Genomic DNA, 25,805 nt, shown 5'->3' with positions numbered 1-25,805 from the left:
GCAGAATAGCAGTGAAATGATCCTGGGAGAATATTTGGGGTGTGTGAGTGTGTGTGTGTGTGTGTGTGTGTGTGTGTGGGAGGGGGTAGGCAGATTCTGTCAAGGCATCGCCGCAGCACCAGCTAGGCCACGCCACTGCAGACATACCACAGGTCACCAACATCACAGTGACAAGCCGTCACATCACATCACCCATGGCCATGTGGCTCACAGAGCTCCTGACACTGCTGTCGCCTCTCATCTACATGTCATTCTTAACCGCAGAGACATTTACTGAGGAGGACTGAGGGCTCCCCGGACTCAGGAGCAATCCCATGCAGCACACATCACTGTAGCTTCCAGAGTAGAAGGGACCCCTTTGATAAATGATTTAAAGCGGGGAAACTACAGGATGTGTTCGAATTCACTGTTCACAACACGCTGGAAAATAATTTCCAGGTTTAAGGGAAACATCCTGATCTTTGGCCACAGCATCATGTTTCCTGCCACCCATGTCTTCACTTGGTCACTGTAAGAAAGAGAAAGGCGATGGGCAGGAAGATGTCCCACCATTTAACAAGCCCAGAGCAAGTCACAGATAACCATACAGCTCTTGCCTTCCAACTGCATATAGGCTAAGCTGCTATTGTAGCACAAAGGGTTTAATTTAGTGGTAACACAGGCTTAAATTCTCATTGGTCCAACACCCTATGAGCTGGAAACACCCTCGATCAGCTCTCAGTATTCCTATCCACATCTTAAATGCTGCATGCTGTGTGCCAAAAATGACAGGACATGATGTATCTACCATGATGACATGTTTATTTAAATTTGTACACTGTATGTGCACTGCGTCTGCGTAAGTGTGAGAGGCAGGAGGTAAGGAACTATTTTCAGGCTGGGAAACTGCTGGAGGGTGTGGGAAGGTTAACATGAATCAGAACATTAAAGGATTTTTAAAAGCTAAGGCTTCAGAATGAGAAATGATCAATCCCTGCTGACACCAGAGGTCACTGTGAGCAGGAGAAAAAGAGAAAGTTAACAATCCTGGATGTTAGGATTAGTTATTTATTACATTAGAGGAGGATATAACAGCACCAAAACACAGGTCTTTAAGCAGCCTGGAGTTATTTGACATTGATTAACACATTAAGCTTCCTATCACAGTACACAAAAATGTAATGACTGCAGAGGTGAAACTAGCATGTAAAAATGAGGCCCCGTAAGACAGCAGACAATCTTACAATTTCAGCCTCTCTGAAAACCCTTGTCAAACAGGTTTAAAGCTCTCCGAGAATGTTTGTGGCCTTAAAAGGCCACTGGCATACAACCACAAGTACCTTTTTCCCAGCAACCGTCAAACACAAGGCCTGCCTCCGGTCATGCCACAGGAAAAGGCCCATAAGCAGGGAACAAGTTCCCTTCCTGTTTTCAAAGACGATTCCTATGGCATGCAGAGCCGTTTCCTGCTCGCTAGGCTCATTTCACCATCTCAAACATCTGGCTGCTCTTCAGCATGCAGCTGCAGCACGGTGAGAGCCAACAGTGCCACTGCTGAGTTGAGCAACATAGTCCTGAGCCATTCCAGTCATGTCTCTGGACACTCAAAAGAAAACCATTATCTTGCTTCAATGCGAGGCATCCCACTAGTGAGCATGACTTGGGATCTGCAGCAACTATTGATGAGATCATCTTTAATTCTACCATATTTGGGACTTGTGAGCTGTTTATGTTTCATCACTCAGCTACTTGATTTATGAATTCCTTGATGCTCCCTTTCGAGCACAGTGACTGCAGTTCCAAATCAGGAAACAATATTCGTCAATATCTGATGTGATTGCAGCAAAGTGCTCTTTAGCAGCGTTGCTGTGGCGATTTCTCAGTGAAACAAGGATCCATTTTATATCCCGTGGGAAACCTGGGCTGAGTGGTTAATGCTGTGCTAATGCTGCTTCACTCAGCCAGGTCTTGATAAGCCTAACGCTTTTAGAGAGGGGAAACACATTTAGTGTTTTAAACCGCTCCAATGGAGAAAGCTTGGAAAAATCCACTAGTTGAAAAGGCTATACTTGTTGAGTTTTGTCGTCTCTCTCAGCTTTCACTTAAATTACACACACATGCATTAGACAGGCGAGCAGTCACACTAATCTGCGCTCATGCTCTGAAACAATCCTCCGCTGGTTCGGTTTGAAAAGGGACTGCTGCAGCTCGAAAGTAAGAAGAAAAAATAAATGAGTGGGAAGCTTTGTTTGACTCCCACTCCTATCAGTACTGACATTCCAAATAAGGTCTGTGTAGACCGGTGCTGGCAGAGACGGACACAGAAAACACTGCAGAGCTCTCACAGGCTCCAACCAAGGAAAAAGTGTGTGTGGTGGGGGGAGCATTGGGGATCATGGTGCAGAAAAAATGTGACCTCTAAAAATGTATCATCAGCCTGACATTTCCCAGAAGGACAAAAACAAAACATCACATGATACTGATATATCTTAGATATTAGTTAGTTACCATCATCCATGAAAAACAAACAAGTCACTTGAATTTAAAACTGTTGGCCTTAATTCCAGAAAGCTGTGGCCTGAAAAATAACTAATTTTCTCACTGTTGAGACCTGTGAAAAGTCCTTGGATTAAGGCTGACTACCACAACATTAAAAAGAAACCCAGGAGAGAGATTTTATATCCTTCTTACAGTTCTATTACTCAAGTGAACTCCAACAATGTGACAGAACTTGCCCTTAGTGACAAAACCCATAGAGAATTATCATCCAGCTCTACAGCACAGCATTTTAGCCTCTTTTATCACATGTACAGCACATTTACTGTTTGGTTCTATCTCTCTGATCTCATCAACCATTTCCTGCAGCAGGTAACTGCTGGTAAACACACTGCACGCTACATTCCCAGCACCAAACATCAGCCAGAGTTGACAAGCTAGTGAAAAAGTGCAACATCTTGCAGCTTAAGAGCCAGATTTTATTTATTTTTTAGGAGGTGGAGACCAAAACTGAGAGTGAATATTGAACTTCAATTTGTCAGGTGGCAAGGAACATGACTTCAAATGAATGCTATTGTTTTAACAGCATGTATATGGTTGTAGGGTGATATGGTGTCAAGACTGTGTCAGCTCTGCCCCTGGTTGCCAAAAAATGATTCATTCAGCTTTAAGTTTTGATCTGTCACTTTCTTTGATACCATCTGAGCAGCATTTCAGCATTTCATTTAAGGGCAAAGAACACCCTCTCTACCTATTGCAGCCCCCAATCTTTAAATGTAGGCTAACATGGGCAGCTGTCATGTAAAAAGTAAAATTAGTATTATCCCGCACATGTAGAATTAAAAAAAAAAAAAAAAGACATTTCATTCCAAGGGTTGCCCAAATTGCCTTCCCATAGAGCCCTGCAGGTACTGAGCTCACCAATATCTGGGAAGGCAGTGGCTCTCACAGTGGCAGGGAGAGTTCAAGGTTGCAGCAGCGCCTATGTCTCTGAGCAAGTTTGTGCACGCAGACAGCTCTTGTGTGTCTCTAAGTGGGCCTTGTGAATCAACGCTTTAGGTCTTTTTACATGTTGCAGCTGGTGAGAGAGAGACAAAGTGCGCTCTCAGGTAATCTGTCCAAGTGGGAAAAAAAAACTTTCCCATGATGTGATCACTGCCATTCATTCAAAGTTTAGGGAAACACTAAGCAACCGTTGCGATTTCAACACGATTAAGAGGATTTGTGCTGATAAAGACACTCATGGAAAGAAATGATCTCCTAAGCATGCTATCTCAGCCAAAAATAGTCCATAGCAATTAAAATAAAAAAAAAGGTTCTCTGTACCTACAGAGGCATCTGGACAAGTAAACATGTAGTCCGTTGCTTGGGAATAGATGAACTGTTTGTGATGGTGAACATTTTGTCAGTGGTTTAAAGGCCAAGTCCTAATCCCACTACAACATACACTACTACTGACTTATCTAAAACAGTCTGAACTGTCTTAAGTCCATCTTCTCCTCGTCTTGACGTTTCAACAAAGTCAAACATATTCAATATTTTCATAAGTTCTTGGCTTTTGCAAACACCGAAGTCCAATTATGTAAACATTGTCAACAACCAATAGCTGACCTCTCTCCAGCACCAAACAGAAAGCAGCAAATTGGACAGACAGTACACATGGAGGGGACTGCTGGGAGACAGAAGAACATGAACAAGTTTCGCTTGTCTTAGACTGTGAAAAAGGATGAGACACTGGTGGAGTTGTGGGGTAAACAAGAGAAAGTGTTAAATTTGGTGTGTATCTGATCCACCAACCGGCACTTCTTTTATCAAGAAATCTTAATTTTTGAAACAGTTCACTTCTCAGGCCCAATGTCTCCTCCCACTATAATAGCACAGCTAACCAGCAGAGGCTGGTAGTGAGTTGAGGTGTCAGAATCCAAAATATTAGGTTTGTAAGCAAATAAAATCTGTATGAATTGTACTGATGCCGAATTGACAAGAATACCGTCGGCATATGATGCCTTTTATCATATGTCTGTAGGGTTATGTGCTTTTGTGGATATGTAAAGACTTGTTAATATGTCATATTTCTTAAAGGGCGTTTGGCATAATGTTTTCCACCAAAAGCAGGATGGGAAGTGATCTCACAAGGAATCTAGTTGTAGTGTTGAAAAGAGTGACCCACAATCTTATAGCGTGCTGTCCTTTGATGTTAGAGGGTGTCAAAGTCATCTCGTGTAAGGTAGGCATTAGTGGACTGGTAATAAATGTTTAAGTATCTTGTCTATGCTTGGTGATACACATCTTAATGGACAGTGAACCCTCAAAGAAAACTGCTCAGACGAGGGACTCACAGCCATGTGGCTATCGTCAGAGCATCTGCTAAAGGAGGAAGCACAGAATCAGGCCATGCTCCCTCGGCCCAGTCTGTAGCAACGGGCTATGGAACAACAATAACCTGACCGGACAGAGGATGTCATATGAAAGATAAACTGGCAGATTGCAGTGATGGTACAAGTTGGAGAAATTGGATTGGGAAGTGGAAATAGAAGTTAATCAATCTCTCACTTCCAGTGTACAGGTTCTCCAGCTAGCATAGTGCTGTTACTGGAAGCTGAGCAAATCTGAACATTTTGTACATTAACAAGTAAACTTGTATTAATGAAGTTCGAGTGCACCATTGTATGAGGTTAACTTCGTATGCTGTTGGTAGAAATGTGATTCAGACAAAGAGCAACATTTGCCTTCAGTGTCAATGTGATGAGTGTTTTGGGACATCACGTTATACATTATGCTGCTGTCACATTCAATTACACCCTGTAAGGTCAAGGTTTGTACATGGAACTATCTGCATTTCCATCCCAGGATATGATATTTGGTCTACGTGGAAGAGATTATCCTGCTTGCTTGTGTGGATTTCACAGCTCAACTGGCAAGGCGTCCCTTCACTGACTAGACAGCTGTTTTTTTCCCTCGCTTTGACTACTTCAGGCAAAACAGATGAGCTTGGTGATTCAAACTCAGCCAAGGCAGCATAATAGAGGGGAAAATTCCCTCTTACCAAGGGAATTAATTCACTGGGAATGACAATGAGGACAAACCCTGATAAACACAAGTGTCAGTATTTTAGGCAGTGCTTTGTGAAGTTGTTCTAGTGTAATGTGCTGACTTGAAGAGAGCATTAGGCTACAAATACTAATCTACTGTGTATTGTGCAGGTCAGTGGTCAATTTAAGTGTTGATTTAAGGATTACTTGTTCAAATATATTAAGAAATAGTAAAAAAAATATATATGGAAAACAAATACTGTATCCCAGGTGATTTTACTTTCATATGGACAAATGTTGACAATGATATAAGCACATGATACCAAGCTTATTTTCAAATGGCAGTGCCTTAAGATCCGTTTCAGACTTGCAGATCTAGCACTTTGAGTCAAATCAATGGAACAATATCAGCAAGATGGAAAAAAAAACTGCAGCTCCAACACTCACCTCTAGGTGGTGCATGTGTTAAAATTGTAACAAAGCTGTTTGCCTGTAGGAGGCAACATCTAGCCTGAGATTGCTAAATCAATTCACAAATGCAAATTAGTCTGTAACGTCTCAGTACACTTTTGATTTCCAAGGAGCATTATCAACAGCTGTAGATCGAAATGCCTCTGGACGTAATTGGATAGACTTACAGCCAATCAGAGCAACGAAACGTGATGTAGCGCTGAGCAGTGGACAAATGTAAGCAGACTACAGTGTGTAGAAATGAGATGTGATGGTGTAGCATCCATTAGCTGGTATATATGTCCTGAAAATGACAATCACAATAGTAGGGCTATATCTCGATACACGATACATATCATGATATTTTTAAATCTCCTCGAAAGCGCCTCATCAACGCTAGGACTGGGAGACAGAATCAAACAAACAATATTTCTGACCCTCTCTGATGCGACAAAGTTGTAGGGATGACTATTGGTTTTTTTGTTGTCGTTTAATTGTTTTTTCAGAAAATATTAACACTTAGATTTTTGATCAGTAATCATCAATAAGGTGCATATAAGTACTAAGTGGGTTGAGGCAGGTCTTAAAACAAACAGAGAGGGCTGTTAAGTTGATACTTTTACATCACTTTACTGCAATGCAGCCAGACGATATATAGTCTCAATCTTGATAACAATATAATATCTCCATATTGCCCCTCCTCTTTACTACGCTAGGTTAATGTTAGTGTCCCTGCCAAAAATGACGTCATCAGGTATTTTACTTAAAGTGCAAAGTCTCTGCAAGTTGTCAGTCATCATCAATCCGCCTCCAGTACATAAACAGCTGTGATTGGAAATCTGTCTGTACAGGAGGGGAACAGGTGCGTCGGCCAAAGCAAATAAAACATAGACTTGCAGATTCGTCTGGTTCCCAAACTAGGCAACATTATGAATGAGAGCTAGATAAGGTACTTCCACTTTCCCCTGCAAATTTGTCCCATTGACTGACTGTGGCTCTGCAACACAAAAATCCCATGTGGCCGAAAAAATAAATTTCCCTGAAGAGGACCATTATAAAAACAGTTTGTAACACTGTTGAAAGGACACGTCAAACTACAAAGTAGGTCAGTTGTTATTATTATTATTCAAACCATTAGGGTTTTATATTTACAATCCCTTTCTTTACTAAGCACTCCCCCTTGAAGAGAATCTGCAGCCTGCTACATGCAAAAAATTGGTGAGCTATCAGTCAGTCCATGAAGGGTTAACATCTAAAATTACAAAAAAGGATAAAAAATTTGGTATATTATGTCCAGACCACAACCAATAGCACTGTTCTCTTACAGCTCCCATCAGCATTTGTGTGTACATACTTTGATTTTCTTACTTACATACTACATATAAAATCAAGATTCCATATGCTCTGATCTTGTGTAATTTCTCTGAGAACTAATCTAAAACATATTAATTCACATTAAACCAAGGGGCCTGCTATCTTAAATTCTTATGTAGTCCTGACACTGATGTTCAAGGTATTAACAACCAATACAAAAGTCAGTATCAGCGAGTATCTTACACTGTTACAGGACTCTGTTTACAGAAAATGTTCTACATGTTCAGTACATGATAGAAACTATTTCTGTTCTTCAAGGACACACTCCACCCAAACAGACTACCTAAGCCATCTGTCTAGTGAAGTGAACAAGGGCATGAAGTTAGAAAAGAGTGTGCTTCGATTAATTTATCACATTTGACCGTGCCTATGTGTTGCTGAACCGCAGAACACCATGCCATTAGGTTATGGCATGAAAAGGCTGGCTTTGTTGCCGGATGTAGGAAAAACATCCAATAGACTCTAAAAAAAGCACAGGAAGGAAACTGGGGGTGGGGTGGCAGTGAGTAGCAATGGGGGTGTGGTGGTGGAGAGTGGGAGTGAGAAAGGAATGTTCTCTTCACTCTCTTTCTCCCTCTTGTTATCATGCATTCGCACACATAATAACCCCACTTTCTCACTAACAGCTATGAAAAGAATGCAGCATCACAGTTTTTCTCTGTAAGCAGAAAGGAAGGAGAATGAGCCTTTACGTGCTTAATGACCATCAATTCAAAAAGAACCAGTCAGCCCAAATACATTTAAAGGGGTCCTATTACAGGAAACCATTCATTCTGACTATGTACATATAGTGCAAGATTAATTGTTTCTGAGGTATCTAAAACATCAAGAACAGAAAAATATTGTTGATTGCTGATAATCTTATTTAACTCATATTACAGAATGCAGTTTAGCATGCAGTAATATTTCTCATTCTTTGGAGAGACTGATACAGTGGGAAATTTAAGGAGAGGAGTTAGATAATTCATTGATTAGTGATCAATGAGAGGCAGCATTTCATCATACACATCTCTCTGCCTTGAGCCAGATATAGTCTGATATGATGCAAGTTTGGCCCTGTTTACACTTGGTATTTACATGGGTCTTGGGTGATCGGATCTCAAGCAGATAGCTCTAAGTAAATTCACCAAACGCATCCTCAATGCATCTTGAGATCTGATCGCTCAGACTACATTCAGAGGTGGTCTGGTCTGCATATGGCCACATTCATTCAGTAGTTTTTACACAAATGTATCCGGGGCCTCACTGAAGGACCGCCTACTCAGCTGACGTCCTCTGCATACACAGAAGTATTCATTTGTACGCCAACAGTGCTGTTTGATTATGAGTATAGTTAGTACCGGTAGCGGAAATGCCTCCAATCCTGCCTAAAATGTTTGATCGGGTATTGGCGAGTCCTCAAGTCTATGAACCAATAGTACACCACACAATTTACTGATAAACTAGACTTGTTATATTGCACTGGGCAGCCCCTGGCAACTACTGTTTTAGAGCAGCGAAGAAGAACTGATTTCCAGTAAAAAGTGTAATGCTGGTCATTAGCAAAATCTCAAAATAAATAATAATAATAAAAAAGTTTTACAGTGATCATTCTCTGTAGGTCATACAACAATGACAGCAATCCTTTTGCATCTGTACAGCGTTAGTAGCAATGGTATCGGATCGATACTTGGTATCAGCCAATACGCCAGGTCAGAAACCGAAACCGGTATCTAGAAGGAATAAATGGTATCAGAACTTCTCTAACTACTAGTTTGTCAAACATCTTGGGCAATTTAGTTAGCCTAGAACTTGCCATGGTATAGACTGCATCTGAATTGTTTTGATTATGCTTGCATGCAAAGGTTTGTGCAAACTACTTCTTCACAGGAAGTGCACTACTTTTTCTTCTTCTTAATTTCCTGCCACTAGTTAAAAACAAAAACACTTTGCAAATGGAAATGATGTACATATTTATTGGCATATAGAGCGGGCAAGTGAGAGCCGATCACAAGTGGTCACTCGAGATGCCTGTAGAGACACTTTCTCATGCCAGGTGTGAACAGACAGACTTAGAGCTGTCCATCTGTGATCGGATCAACCAAGACACATGTAAATACCAGGTTAGGATCCACTTAAATAGCATATGTTTAATCTAAATGGATTCTGGTGTAGACTACTCATGCCAACTAACATGCTACACACATGATCTCATCTTGCACTAACCTTTTTGGTGTGTTATTCTAAACACTTAATCATGCTTTATAAAGATATTGTGCCCTATTTGGATTTACTCCACAAGCCCACCTAAAAGCAGCTCATGCAGTTATCGGATTCACCTCCTTAATTGCTTTAAGACTCATTCTCATCTTCTGGAGGCAACATTCACCACCTGGCTTTACCAGATGGATTAAACATACTTTGGACTTTTTAAGAGTGGAGAAAATGAGATTAAAAAAAATATATAAAGGGGCAAAAAACAAACCATTTTTATAATTCTGTGAAAGTGTGCAGAGCTCTGTCAATGAGAGCAAGAAGGTGAAAAATGAAAACCCTTTAGGAGATAGTAGACATTGCTAAACACTGCAATGCAATCCAGTGCAACATTACAAACTACAGCCTCAAAAAATACAACAGTAAACAAGACCTCTCTCATAAACAACTATTAAAACATATCAATTTTTTAAGGACATATTTATCACCATTGCCTAGCATTGGTTTCAATTTTCCTGGTTACTCAGCTTATTTATCTTACAGTTAAACTTCAGGATCACAGTCTCCTATAGCTGCCATGAATGTTAGGCAAATCGAAAAATATGAAATCAAGATGACGGTTACAGTTATATTTACATAACTTAAACAATTTGGCTGACATTACAGTAAAATGCCAACCAAAACTAAAAAGCTGAAGGCAAACATGTCTTGCCATCCCTCATCCAGACGAGACTCTGTTACTGTCTGCTACATGATTTCAGTGTGAGGCTCCATGTTTCTGCCTATTACCCCTTCGTGTAATCCTTTCATGGCAGGCAAACAGATTCCTTTCACTTGTCATGCAAAGGGCACATAGCATTTACATTGTAAAACATAATGAATGTTTCATTACATTTTAGAAACAGTTGTTGGCCTCATTTGAATTAGAGGAACTGCTGTTGTTGGCCAGAAATCCTGCACTAAGATATCTGGAGATAAGGACTTTGTTTAAAATAAACCAAAATGGCCTTTAACTACTTTTTCTTTTTGATATTACAACACAGAGCATTACTTCTAACTGGAGCCATGGTATATTTAAAATCAAAATCATTAGAATCAAACCCAAATCTTTAAATTAGTAAGCGGCTAGCTTTCCAAGGTATGCCATAATCCGTGCAGCCTTAAATTAGTCTAAAATAGCCGCCAAACCATGCAGCAGCCCTGTCACTGGAGGCCTGCTTCCTGTTAAAACCAGATTGTAGTCAATTCGACAGGGCAGATAAAGACCAGAGATCGTCCCCTGGTTTCACCTCCCGTGTGCTGTAGATTCAACAGCAGTGTCTGTGTGCCTCTAGGTAAGGTGGAGAGAGAGCAGGCGCCAGAGCATAGCTCAGCACCGTGACACCTCACCACAGCAGAGCACTAACACAAACATTCCAGCTGCCACTTCTCAGCCTTATTGGCAGAGCTGAGGCAAGAAACAAGACCATCTATGTTCCTCCTCTAGACCTGGATCTGAAGCTCTAGACAGGATCGTCTAGCGGTCTCAAACATTTGAATTAGAATTTGACAGTTGTGGAATTCTGAAAGCCAAATACATATTGAAGCACAAATACATATAGGCTATTTCTTAAGCTGTTGATTGCCAGAATACTGTGAGTGATATGAAGTCCTTCAAATCTAACCACGTTCATGCCCCAAAATAACAATGATTTAGTAGAGTCCCGAGCTGCCTACACTCAGAAGGGTGGGGGTGCTTCTGAAATTGCTACTATTAGGATAAAAGTCCAGTTTATTGCAGATTTTTTCATTTCTATAAACAGATTATGCAGATATATGCAAGATTTTGGTATCGGTTCTGGTTTCCGTTCGTAGCCTGTTTGTAGTCCGAACAGTACTGGCCAATCAGTTTGAAAAGCAGGTAAACAGTTCATGTGGAGAGGTGGAACACACTTGCCAAATTGCAATCCTGGAACCCATCAGTTTTTAATCATAATTTATCTGTATTCATATGATATCTGTTTATAGAGATGTGCCAAAATGACTGGCACATGAAAGAGGAAGTCTTGGCCCGGATACCCACTGGCTACACGGGTCAGCCCCAATGACAACAGCTGATTCATTGTTTTTTTTTGTTTTTTTTCTTTTTTAAATATTTCAATTATTGCTCTGATCTGGGATCACCATAGCATCGCTACTGCAAAGTCAAATGGAGCAAAATGAGCAGTCAACTGATCAGACAGCAAACAAGCCAAAATAGTTTGGCCAGATTATCTGACACTTTAAAGCCGAAACTGAAAGCACAGCTTATGTTGTTAATAATCCTTTACTGCACTGGAGGACTGTGTGTGTACACAGCTAAGGCAACTTGGTAGGTAAAGTAAGGTAAGTTAAATTGTGATGGATGTTTACAACTGATGGTTTGGGCACTAACTTTCTTCTGTTTTCTCTTCCAAATAGGTTGGCTAACTTGTGGGTTCATTTTTAACTTGTTTGTCTGATTTGTTTTAAGCAACGTCGTCACATTCCAAGAACAGATATCTTGGTGAGTATAATATAAAACCAACGACTGAACCAATTGCCAGAACTATGATGTGATGGAATAAGATTCAAGGTGTTATAAACAGAAAGTAAATCCTTAAAATTCTCCACTGAAGGTCAGGAAAATTCCATTGTTTAAATGGGCTGGCAGCTCCAGGAGGCGGGGTGAAGCTCTAGTGCCATCCATGATGCTCCTAGACAAATTCCCAACACACTGCACTATTTAAATAGTCAGCTGTCTAAAAAGAAAAATAGCAATTAAAGCATATATATTTTCTGTGGTCTCCACCGAGCTGAAAATGATCTGATATTTAATATATTCAAATGTTCATGTTAGAAGATAAGACGACATTCACCTGGTGTGTTTTGCCACATATTGTTATTGTCACTGCTGAGAGAAAGGCATATGCATATTTAAAAAAAAATCCTTCAAAGGAAAACAAGATAAAGAGCAGGATATGTCAAGGACTAGAGACCAAAAAAAACTGTAACAACGTATACTTGAGCTGAATTTGCTATTAGTTCCCGACATTCATCTCTTAAACAATGTCAGCAACATCATTTCAGACATGCAAACATTATCTGTGTCAACTGTGTTTGCGACTTTCACCTTTCATGTATTTCACATCTTTAATATTTCCCCAAGGACAACTGTAGCAAAGAACAGAACATTACCACTATGCATTGCAAATGGAGTTGAACTATGACTTAGACCCCAGAGCACAGGAGCGGGAGGGAGAGGAGAGAAGAAAAAGTGAATGCTTGTGCCTCTTTTCAGCACTCCGCAACTCTGGAGCCTGGGAACTTCAGCAGCTTGGCCGGGCTCTGAGAAATATCCTGAGCTGTAATGTAAACATGTCTGAACTCTGATCTAGCATGGCCCTCTCCTCCCCCCCCTCGCAGTTTAACCCGGAATTCTGTGCAAGGGGTTTGCCAGTGACATCAGGAGCCCACTTTCTCATTTCCTGAGCGGGGTAATGACCCTGGGGAGAATAGGCTGTTTGAAGTCCTGCAAATAAAGCTGCTTTGCTCTGAACCCAATTGTTCCCCAGCAGAGGAGCGAGATGGCTGATTACATTCGGGCTTCAGATGGTTTTGTCTGATACATAAATCTGGTTGTGAAAAGCCGTGTAGGGCTGAAGTAAAGAATTTCAGCAAGGTGAAGACATTATGTCAACATGGTAACACAAGTGGACATCCACACCCAGCTCTCCAGTGGCCACTGGGATAATCAGATCTGTTTACAGCAGCAGCCGCTACAACAAGTCCAGGAAACTCTGACATATCAGGTAGCTGATTGTCAGATAAGTGTGAGAACAGTTATAGATAAGCTCCTGTTTATCCAAGCGTCACACAGCTGTCAGTGCAAACAAAACCTTCGCAGTTGTCAAGCTGGTGCACAATATGAATGCCAAAATCCAACAGATATCATTAATACTGCGTTGAGCCAGTCTGTTTTTTAGGCCTTGTCGTAAACAAGGCGGCAAAGTGCCATTTGTGTTTCATTTTGCATGTAATTTGTCCCCTCAATTCACCTTCCACGCACTGCACATAAAATACACCTGAACATGCTTGTTCCCACAGGGTTCCAGTTTCAGCAATGGGTAGCAAAGCACTTGTGGAAAGACACTCCAAGGCACTACCCTCCACCCCCCTCCCTCCTTTCCCTTTTTTCCCCCCTCACACACAATCCTGCCCTCTCTACAATTAAGTCAAGCAGGAAAAACCTGACAAACCTCAAAGAGCTCTCTCAGCAGAAGAAATCGCATCAGGCATGAACAGTTACCTCTACAAGGCCCCTCTGAAGATATAGATGTACATAAACACAGTCCTCTCTTGCTAAGTGACTGCCCCGAGCTTCACATATATTTTCAAGTCTAAATTCCAGATGACGAAAAACCATGAAAAGTATGTTTCTTCAGTCAAATAGCTGCGATGGAGCGCTAATATATTAGTCCTCCTAAAATTCCCAGTTGACTTCGGTGGCACAGATGAGATTGTTTTTTGTGTGTGTCTTCAGGTCCACATAATGCTCAAAATTCAAACAAAGTGCTGGCAACAACGGGAAGCATGCTGAAAGCACAAATCGACAACAAAGGGATACAGTGGGGACTCTCTAATCCAAACCCCTTGGGAATGGAGGTATTTCAACCCAGCGAAATGTTCACTTGGATGAAACACTGAATAGTGGGGTAATTCATATTCAAAACATGAAACAAGTATCCACGCATATTCACAAGAGTCTACTGCACAGTCTAATTTGCAGTCAGAGGATCAGCGAGGAAATTTAAACAATTGTGCAGCATATTTGGAACTCATTTTCATATCAGATGAACTTATCAGATCGTAGGTTAGAGTATTTCATATTAATACACAGAAGGTTCCAACTAATATATTTTCTTATTGTCTAGCCTGTGCATTTTGTTATTAATTAATAGATTATTGTTCAGTGGTAAATAATATCACAAAGCACTTAAACATGCTCAACACAGTTTCCCAGGAACATTTGAATTGTTTCGAATTGTTCAAACAGCCCAAAACCACAAAAGATTCCATTGACGACAGAATCAAACTGGGAATGGCAGCATTTGAGAACATGAAACCAGCAGATGTTTGGTATTTTTGTTTTAGAAATGGCTTAAGCAGTTATCAAAATTGCTGTATATGAATTTTCTATTGATCAACTACAGGTTAAAAGGGAACAGTGTGTGAGATTTAGGGGGATTTAGTGGCATCTAGCAGAGAGGACTGCAGATTGCAGCCAGCTGTAACTTCTCCCAGTCAGAATTCCTTCAGTGTCAACTGTTCCGGAGGTTTTTACCGTGAGACGAATTATCCACAAAGGTCTCTTCCTCTCCAGTCATTTAAACCATCAAAGACACCGAATGAAGCAGTTTCACTTTCCAAATGAGTGTTTTTCCAATGCTGTTTGGCCTGTAGATGGACCACTAGCCCAGCACCTGTTAATATGTACTCATCTTTTTTTGTTGATTACTTAAGATCAAGACATTCAGGAGGTTTTTACCGTCAGCCAAATTATCCACAGAGGTATCTTCCTCTCCGAAACAAATAGACATGGTGATTTAAACCGGTAAAAACACAGAATAAAGTAGTTTCACATTAAAAAAATAGTGTTTTTCTGACGCACTCATTGCGGACAGGCTGCTAACTACGGTGGCCGATGCGAAAACGGAAATGGCCCTATATGGAGCCAGTGTTGATTTGTCCACTCTGGGCTACTGTAGTAACATGGCAGTGCAACATGGTGGACAAGGACCCACTGTCTATGTAGATATAAACGGCTCATTCTGAGGTACCGAAAACACATCGATTCTTATTTTCAGGTGATTATACACTACAGAAGACATACTTATTACATTATATTCAGTTTCTGCCTGTGAATCTGTTTTTACACCTGGAACCTCCCATCTACAACGAGTTTGAGACGCATCCTTGTTTTTGAGGACTTGAGGACCAGATTCTGGAGTTACTCCTTAAGGAATCTGATCCCCTTTATTTCGGCGGTGGGAACCTTTGCTGATGTTGACCCCAGCAGGATTCGAATTCTGGACCTTCTGCATGGAAGATGAGTGCTCTAACCACTACACTAAGGTCTGCCTAGCCCCCTAAATCCTACACACTGGACTTTTAAATTGAAAGTTTGAGCACTAGACACATCACATTATACGTTCTTTGTATCATGTGAGAATAAACAATGGCAAACACATGACCTGTTATTCATTACTGCCCTGGCAGTAAATTAGCATTAGAGTGGACACAAAGACAAAACCTGCACCACCAGGGAGGAGATGTTGCAAGGTTGATGCTGATCATGTGTTTTCTACAATGTTAACGCAGGGTCTGAAGGTAAAGCTGTTACCTTGCAAGCTCTGCTAGAGGCCGCGGACCATAGCCAAGGACTGCAACCAGATGTCTATGGAGAAAAGGCTTTTAACCTGGGACGGCCAGCAGTTCCAGTGCAACTACAGGCTAAATTTACCCTAAAGGCCAGACTGTTATACAGCTCATACGGCAGCAGAGCTGACCTGGCCCACCTGGACAGTCAGAGGCTTATGTTCCTCTGAGCATGTACCCACTTATATTGTATCATCCCTTGAAGACTGAGGATGAGATGGGTCTACTACATGATTTCGGCAGCTCTCTTCAAAGACAGATACAGCCTTCCCATAGGCTGCTGAATAAAACATGAGGCGTGTGCGGCAGGGTGGGTTGTCTGTCTGTGTGTGTGTGTGTGTGTGTGTGTGTGTGTGTGTGAGATGGGTTGGAGGGTGGTAGAGTGGGGGAGTGGGAAGAGGGAAGGAGGATGAGGGGGTTTTTAAGACACCACTACTAGACATACTGTATAACAGATGATCCATGAATGCCTTTGATTTGACACACATCCTCACTGCCCTGCTGTGTGTCTGGAAGCTTTTGTCTTTCCTGATTTATATGTTCGTCTTTGTTTATTTTGTGGTTGTTTTTTTTTTCATGTGTGTTTGTTGGTAGCATGGAACTTGTTAACAAAATCTAAATTAGTCCAGAAAGGAATGAGAAAGTGTGCTCATTTCAGGAAGAGAAGGCAATGCAAATCTTGCCAGGTACAGAGATGTCCCAGATTCACAGAGCACTATTTCTAACACGTTGCTGCTGCTCCTGCACGACACCACATTTGCTGAGCCTAGTCTGTCTAAGACACATTACACTGAGTTTACCATATTTTCCACAGAGATAACACAAAATCTATCATCAATCATAAAAGCAATATGTTTACATGGATAATTATAACAACTACAACTGATTTCCTTTATCAGAGTGGTCACAAAGTTGTGTAGTTCAAACAAAAGCAAGTACTGTAGGATCAGGACCCCAAAACAGGGAGGTTTTTATGAATTACTAAAACTGCATAATCAATAAATGTTCATTTCTAATCCCATCTTTATTCTGCTTTGCTGCTTTGTGCTAACAAGCCCTTCAATGATATATCTTTCACTCATGGGAGCTTTTACTGTACATAATGTCTCACAGGTCTTTTCTGGGAAGAATCCACTGGTGCACAGGAAGTGATACATGTTTTCTGGCATTAACAACGCTGTTTGGAACTGAGTAGTCAGCAGCGATGACCGGACAGACGAGGAAGAGAGCTCCAATGACTGCTTAGATGTCCTCAAAATGAAAAACGAGAATCTCTTGGACACCCACTTAGAATTTCATTTGACATGTTTGGACATTATTATTTTAGAACTAATGATTTGTTGTTGAAGGTCCTGACTTATGCCATCGTGACATTAATAATACTAAAAGCTGCAGTTTATAAGATTAAAACTCCAGCCTCTATAATATCTTAGTAAATATAGTCATTAAGTCAAAGGGATTGAAAAATAAAGCTCCTCTGAGAAATGTCAGTCATCAGTGAACTTTGTTTTGTGCCACTTAAAAATCTGGTGTCTGGGTTGGCTACCACAGGAGAAGCTTGTTGAAGCTTGTGCTCCGCTCTCCCCTGAGGACATAGCAATCATGATCACAAAATGTATGTGCAGCTAAGTTGTTTAGAACGCATGTATGCTGATGTTATCATAAAACCATGTTTACTGGCAAATAGAGACATTCATTTCATGCACGATTTAGCCAGAAGATGAAACTGTAGCTATTAACTAAATCAGAATCAACATACTGTCTAAACAAATGTCATCCATAGGCAGTCATTTCCTGGAAGCTGACAAGCCACAGCATTACCATTGTGTGTGATATTAACCTACAACTCCCCCCTTCCTTAGAGACAAGCTGTGCTTGCAGAGATCTAGTTGGTGCTAAAAATTTATGAACTGCCCTCGGATATGACTGTGGAATGTCCAGAACATAATGTTACATGGCCCTAACTTTTATTACAGTCGGTAAATCTGGCTGATATGTATCAGTTAAAAAGCCGCTGTCATGTTTCTCTGAGCAAAATGTAATGGTGATCCCTCCTGTTTATATGGTGTCAATCACAACATAGAAATTTATGGAAGGAGAGGTCATAATATCCACCTTGGAAACATGTTACTGCCTGAGATTAATCTGGAACTACTTGAGTAAATGAATAATAAAAATAACTATTTAATAAGAAAATGTCATCAAATGACTCCCAACTTCAATCGCATTCCATAGCGTGTACTTAACTCTTACGCCAGTGGGTATCATTTTGTTAAAAGAAATCTATGGTGGATCATAATGCATTTATATCTACCCATTTTCTGTAATTACTACAATCTTTCAATCTGACATTAGCAGCATTTGTAAAAGAAGTATTATATTCTCAACCACTTAGGATCCAGTACTGTAAAAAGTCAAACAGCTTTTGACTTTTTTTTTTAAATTATTATAATACACTGTATACAGCATATCTGAAAACATTATGAAAACAGAAGACTAAAACATTCATTACATTCTAAATTTAGGTGATAGTACTAACATATGTACAGCTTGATTAAGACCCTGCTTCTCCTACTGTCCTCTGCCCATTAAAGGTCCAGTGTGTAGGATTTAGGGGGATATATTGGCAGACACGGAATACAATATAATAAGTATGTTTCCTTGAGTGTATAAACACCTGAAAATAAGACTCATTGTGCTTTCGTTACCTTAGAATGAGACGTTTATATCTACGTAGGGAGTGGGTCCTCATTGAAGGAGTTTGCGATGTTGCACAGCCATGTTTCTACAGTAGCCCAGAACAGACAAACCAAAGATTGGCTCTCGATAGGGCATGTTTTTGCATCAGTCAGCATAGTCAGCAACAACAGCGTTGGCAAATCAGTGACTTTTTTAATATGAAACTGCTTTATTCAGTGTTTTCACCAGTTTAAATCGACAGGTCCATTTGTTTCAGAGAGGAGGAGACATCTGCAAATAATTCAACTCCCGGTTAAAATCTTCTATATGTCTGGATTTTAAGTTATTAACAAAAAATGGTGAGCACACATTAGCAGGTGTTGGGCTAGAAAAATGGACCTGAACCTGTTTTATTCACTGTTTTTACCATTTTTAATCACCTGATCCGTTTGTTTTAGAGAGGAAGAGACCTCTGTGTGAAATTCGGCTCCCGGAAAAACCCTCCTGAACAATGAATACTAAGGAATTCTAACTGGGAGAAGTTACAGCTGGTCAGCATATCAGTGCACTGCGGATTTGGGTGCTACATGTATCATTAGCTTGTGTTTTGAGCAACTAGTTGTAATGAGGGATTGCTAAAATATGTTGAGGTTGATTTTGCATTTTCATTATAAAGTTGACTGTATATAAAGATTTACAATAAAATGCAAAAGCATCCTTAAAGTTAATATATCTGTGTCCTCTATTCAAATAATAGAGGACATTTCAATACATATTCCACACCCCAAAATGCACAGAGCATAAGTAGAATTGGATTGTAGCTGTGTTTAAACCATATCTTGGAATGAGCACTAATCCCAAATAGAAGGAGGAGATTAACAGATGGCTTTACTACAGTATATGGAGGCCTATCTTAACGTGTTTTAATCAGAGCACTATGAGCTGCTCGACTCATCTCACAGCTACAGTCTATACAATGAGACAAGCTTAATCACATCAGGCTTACAGTGCAGTCGTGCTGTCAATAAACAGCACCCGCAGCGATTTCAGTCCTCACTAAAGGGGACTGAAAGTAATTCAGCGTTCACACCAACTGACAGCCTGCTACTCCTAAAAGAAAAACTTTAGCCTTCCCATGACAACATGGAAGTGATCTGTGGGATGAACATGGATTCCTACTGCATCCACAGGGTTGGGTAAAGCTGCAGGCTTCACTGTGGGTGGCCCCCATGGACCTGGGCTAATTGTTTCACATCACAGTCGAGCCAGGCTGAGATCAGACCACCGGCAGCTCTGATTCAGGCAGTTCAACAGCCAAACAGGGTATGCCAGGAAGCACTTGCAGTGCACACCCCACCCCACACTCACACACACACATGCACACACTCTTCATCCATCATACATGACCACAAGAGAGTACAAGGAATTTCTTTTTCTCCATGCTATTTGAGTAAGCTGTCAATCCACTGGGCAGTAGTGGTAGTTACCTCAGCGATGATGAATTAAGAGGTGCGATTGTTGTGTTTCACTGTCAGCATTCATTTTCATGTTGGCTGAACAGAACGTACTTGAAATGTAAATACAAAAGGTGTCACACAAAAATTACAATGAGAGTATAATACTGTGAAAAGTGCTGTACAGGAGGTGATGCATTTTGTGATGCTTTTTTAAAAAAAAAAAGAATCAGTCAGTTAATGGGAGATGTGTATTTTTCAGCCTGAACCCTGTTTTCTCATGATCATGTATCAAAGTGACTGATGAGAACAACAGTTGTTTTTTTTGTTTTGTTTTGTTTTGTTTTCAGGCTTTTTTTGCCTTTAATGTACAGGACAGAGTGAAATGGGGTGAGAGAGAGCGGGGGGTGACATGCAGCAAATGGTTGCAAGCCGGACTCGATCCTGCTACTGCTGCAGCGAGGCATTGCCTCTGTACATGGGGCGTCGGCACTATCAACTATGCTACCGACACCCCAGAACAACAGTTTTTAAACAGGCCCAATATTGAGCAAGTGTGAAATGTGGCTACTCCAGGCAGTAGTGCACCGTCAGTGTACGCCATCTAAAATTGCTTTTTTGCCACTGACAGGCTCAGATTGTTATCACAAGTGTTGGACAAAGAAATAAAACATTTTTCTTTATCTTTTGCTTGATCCGGTCTGTCTATTATTGCGTGTAGCCACGTTTTGCTCAAGGAGAAGTCTCGTTTTGAAGTCTCACGAGTTGTTGCAGACAAAACAAACAGACGAGACAAAGTGAATGGTAAAGATAAACATTTAATTTCTCTGTATGGATCCTCTTGGCAATGTTGTCTGAAACTTACAACAATCTGAGTCTGTCAGTGGCAAAAGCAGGCATTTTTAGTGGATGTTCAGTGACAAAAAAAGTGAAAAAAAAAGGGTCCAGACTAAAAACTACTGAAGCAAATACTGAAATTCTCTCAACTGATAATAATCTGACACCATTGTGTAGACATCTGCAAACGTTTTGGTTTGCAACCTTTTCAGATCAAAGTCAAAGTCAAACTGCGACCCCTCATCACTGTTCCATAGTATAACTGTTCATCCAATTCATGCAGAGTCATTTTCTTTCCTTGTTTCTTGTAATCATTTCCTATGTCTGGATGATGGAAATATCTTCTCTGCTTTTCCTCCCCTGTTACCCATCTGACTTATCTTGCAACCCTTTTGTGAGGGTCCTGAACCCCAAGTTAGGAACATCTGATCTGTCTACAACACTACAACTGACCCCAGTTGCCCGTTTTGACCTTTTGTACAGGATGCTGCAATTGTGCCAAACACATTAAGCTTAGAGTATTTTGGCATTGTGCCTTTCATGGGCAGCTCACAGTATATAGTGGCAGGAAACATAGGCAGAGAAAGAAGGATGGCAAAGTTCTTTGCCTGCATCTGATTTGGGGTCATTGCGTTTACAGGGTTTCTGTCTTCTACCACTGTGACCAGGATGCCTCATGCTCCGGCTTTTAAAAAGAGCTGCTGCCGTGCGGTGGACACAGTGTTGCAAGTGGGCAAACACAACAGGCAAACACATCAGCATACAAAGCACTTTCTCCACAAGCGCATGCTGCTCTAGGCCTATAGTTCCCAGATCTGTCACTAGAACAAGACTGGGAAATAACAAAATCCTCCCAGTGCACACAGGACTGTTAATCACCAGGCATCCCTCGCCTACTGCTTTTTCAAGGCCTGTTTGACTTAAAGTAAACACGCGCAGGAAATGTATTCAGTGGCTCTAAACATTTATATGGGGGCCTTGTGCTTCAAACAGTTTCATGGCCAGCACATCTTTCAAGAAGGTGCTTAGTGAGCCATTTGTTAAAGGCATGATAATAGGGCATGACAATGCATGGCATGCTACGTGCAGCGGAGCTGTATCACTGTTTGTTAAGCCTTTAGTTTGTGTACTCTTTCTGTATCGCTGATTGACAATGTAAGATGGTTGCTGAATACTGATCTGATGAAACCTAATGTCTGTACATTGTAATACAGGACAAATGTTTTCTAAGCTCTACTCTGACCTATTTCTGAGCTGAATGTATTTACTGATACAGGTACGAGGGGAAAGACTGAAGAAGTGGTGGTGTAAAAACAGAATCTAGTGAATCTATGAATATCCAAAAGCTTTCGATGAGTTCACGCAAGCATTATGGAAAATCGTTTTGTGAGTCGCTGGATAAGTAAGCTCCCATCTCGTCTTCTTCCCCATTTCTCCAATTTCATCTAAAAGAATATCCTTTGTTAATCTGGTCTCAATGAGCAGCGTTGTTAAGTGCTGCTCACTCTGCACTCCCAGCCAGTCATAATCCATTGTGTTGTTTGCCCCTCACTTGGTGTACATTTCCATCGCAAATTCCAATGTGAACAGTCAATAACATGCACAGATGTGGCCATTGTAGAAGCCTTGCTTTTTAATTCAGAAGAATGTAGTATGGAGAACTACTACTGCACCCCAGGAAATATTTGAAACACAAGTTGTGCTCTCTTTATAGCCAGAGATTGTAACAAAATAAATCTTTTTAACTGCAAGAGTTATTCTACACTTTACTCAATTTGAATAAATTCAAGAAAGAACTCCCTGCACTGTTTATGCTGGACAGAAGCCATATAAATGCAATAAGGGGGATTTCTGCAATGGCTGCTGTTCTGCTTCACCCAATCATCATGAGCTGTGAAAAACATATTAACCTCAGGGTTGATATAAACATGTACGCCAGAACTTCATTTCCTCCTCACCATCTTGCTGCTCTCATCAGTTTTATGCAGAACACGCTACTCCAGAGTCAACATCAGTAAAAAGGAAACAGTACATGATCATGATGTTCCCTGACCTCTTTTAGACAGTCAATATAATCCATGATGTTGTTGTGTCTTGCCTCCCATCATGTAGCACGGCTGTATTGCACCTAACAGCATGAAAACTAAATATGTGAAAAGCCAGAAAGCTGCACTTTATATTAGCACTATAAATCATGGAAAATCTACTTTTCTTGCATGTGAAAGTCTCCATCAAGGCTGAGGTTAATACTGTTGCATGACATGCAGCAAAGGCTACCCCGTGCCCAATTCCAGTGATGACAATAAATGAACTGACAGAACAATCATCGCTGCCCTTTTATGACTTTAGTGGAAAAAAAATATTGCATTGTTTATTTTTCCATCCAGCATCTCAAGCAAATCTCGAGCACGAACATCTGCGAGCTTTCACCCTTTTGACATTATACTGAAACGCTGCTTGGGAAATAATTCATAGTCTGGATGCTGAACTCCCTCGTGCCCAATGAAAGAAAACAACAAAATAAATCTCACATCTCTCTGGCTCTGCCCTTAACAGATGCCATACAGGAAGTCAGTCCTATCAGCAGCACTGGCAGACACACAGAAAGCCCTGCTGTGTTTCGCAGTCAGTTTCCCTACCCTATGTTCTTTGTAAGGCTCTGTTGTTGAGGGAGAACATGCAAACTATACTGTTCTTCATTCTCAATATCCTTTTCTCTGAAGACTCTCAAAACTACTCAAAATAAGGTCACACTGCTCCATACTTGATGCAGGATCCCTCAGAAACAGCAACAAAACCCCTCTTGTTAAGAAATACTTTGAGAACAAAGTCAAATGAGGTAGCATCCTCTTGAAATTTTGGTAATTCGTATGACACAAAGGAAACCAGCTTATCTGTACTGCAAAGTGAGATAATGGTGCATATTAAGTGGGTTAAACAAGCCACAGAATGCATCTGCATCCCTCTGTTTGGATCAGCTGCACAGTAGAGATGCTGACATGGTTTGCAGTAAATGCAAAACATCCCTATGGCCCAATGACCCCAAAAACCATTTGCTCTGAATGGATTGCTTTGCAAACACACTTTGTGATCCTGTATTACCCCATCCACTCCAAGGGTCCCTTTAATCAGCAAAACAAGGAACCTATAGTTTATCACTCTTGCTTTAAAACATGTCCTGACTGTTGGGCCATTTGGTCCGGATTTGGTTGTCCTGTAAATTCAGATGGAGCCTTGACTGTTCATCATGAGTCACAGCAAGGCAATTTTGAGTAATGTGTGTAGAAACATAACTTATTACATTAACACTGAAGAAAATGCAGCTCTCAGATGACCAGCAGATTGACATTTTGCTCAAGTACCATGCAGAAAGAATGCTTGTAATAGCTAATGGTCTGAGTTTTGTTCTGCTGGAGGTTATGGCAGAACTTTGTTTGCTTCGAAGCTTTAGCATCATCATCCTTATAAGCAGCAATGATCATTTATTATCACCACCATCACTAACCGAGATTCCCCCCAGAACTCACCGCTATGCGCGTGGAAAGCTTCTGCTCCCCCTCTGAGCCCTTCTGCTCTCCATTGGCTCTGCTGTACTCTGGAGGTTGTTGGTTCGATCCCCGGTTGCCCTTCGTCTTTCTGTTCCCAGGCCCCTGCTGGACGATGTTGAGCAGGTGAAGCGTACTCTCGTGCTCCCGGTCCGAACTCTCGGCCTGACCCCTCTGGTAGCGGTTCTCGCAGGTGGAGTGGTGCCTCCTGCACAGCTCTATGCGGGCACGCAAACGCTCCACAATGGCATTGTGCAGCTGTGGAACCGCAGAGCCTCTGGAGGTGGCCGCCACTGGCCCGTTGCCGACCCCACCGGGCATAGTTCCTAAACCAACACCCAACATGGGTACGAATGGCCCTGCAGCAGACTGAGCAGGGGTCGCTTCTCCCATGCTCGCAGGTCCCCGTCAAGTTTGTAGAGACTGAGGTCCACTGAGCTTCTAATGGACCACAGTAGGGGCATGGAAGAGAACAAGACGCATGAACTCAGCTATGATCCCATGTGGAAAGAAAAATACTACACTGCACGCACAAAGTCACTTGAGAGAAAGACAATGTAGCCTTTAAGATCTGTTTGAAGATATGTTCCACAGTTATCTAGTCAAACTGATGTTACAGTGATGCCAAAGATTAAAAAGGCACTTGCCTGTGAACTGAGATAAGGTCAGTATAAACTCACACTGGGTTCCACAGAGGCGTTAAAGAGTCCCAATGTTGCAGGATTTTATTAGTGATTTTTCCTCAGGGGTGTTACTATGTCAGTTTCTAATTAAAACTGAAATGATTTACAAACACGAGGGGCTCGTGGATTCACAGCTGGAATGAATCCACTCTTGCTTAACGACTCGACCTCTGCTCACAGATAAATTATATTCAATATGAGTCCCTTGGATGATTCAAAACCATAGCACGCACAACTTCAGTTTCATCGATGGCTACAACCCGGGTATAATGTCATCTTACTTTATCTCAAATGTGCCACACTTATGAAATAGTCCCAAAATACAAAGAGTAAGACTGGCAATAAATTTAAAGTCAGCGACTGGTCGCCAGAATAGGAGAATCTACCAACAGACAAATCCACTAAACTTCAAGACTCACGGCATTTTTGTTTGGATTTTAGTCCTTTCTCTCTGTCTTTCTCTTTCCATCCGGATAAAAAAAGGATCTGGTCGCGAATTACAAGTCACAAAGCACGCAGCCGAAACGCAGGGAGCCGTCGCACAAACCGATTGAGATCCGTCTCAAATAGTCCATTGACAATCGTTTGTCCGTGTGGTGCACCGAGGCAATAGCGGAACTACAATACACAGACCCTCATTGTATGAAC

At 41.2% G+C, this 25,805-nt stretch overlaps 1 protein-coding gene across 1 annotated transcript in view; it reads right to left on the bottom strand.

Moving 5' to 3' along the window:
- The window catches only part of zmp:0000001236 (mastermind-like protein 2), a 45,908-nt gene extending 20,103 nt beyond the window's left edge, over positions 1-25,805 (bottom strand). The window contains exons 1-2 of the mRNA XM_049576278.1: positions 25,122-25,805; positions 24,457-24,915 (exon numbers count right to left, since the gene is read on the bottom strand). Coding sequence (XP_049432235.1) covers positions 24,457-24,867 — 411 coding nt within the window. The 5' untranslated portion in view covers positions 24,868-24,915; positions 25,122-25,805. The remainder of the gene's footprint in view (positions 1-24,456; positions 24,916-25,121) is intronic.

Source organism: Epinephelus fuscoguttatus, linkage group LG5 (assembly GCF_011397635.1).
Source record: "Epinephelus fuscoguttatus linkage group LG5, E.fuscoguttatus.final_Chr_v1".
NCBI classification, from domain to species: domain Eukaryota; kingdom Metazoa; phylum Chordata; class Actinopteri; order Perciformes; family Serranidae; genus Epinephelus; species Epinephelus fuscoguttatus.
The sequence above is the reverse complement of the archived record's forward strand: the minus strand, read 5'-3'. Positions and strand labels throughout refer to the sequence as shown.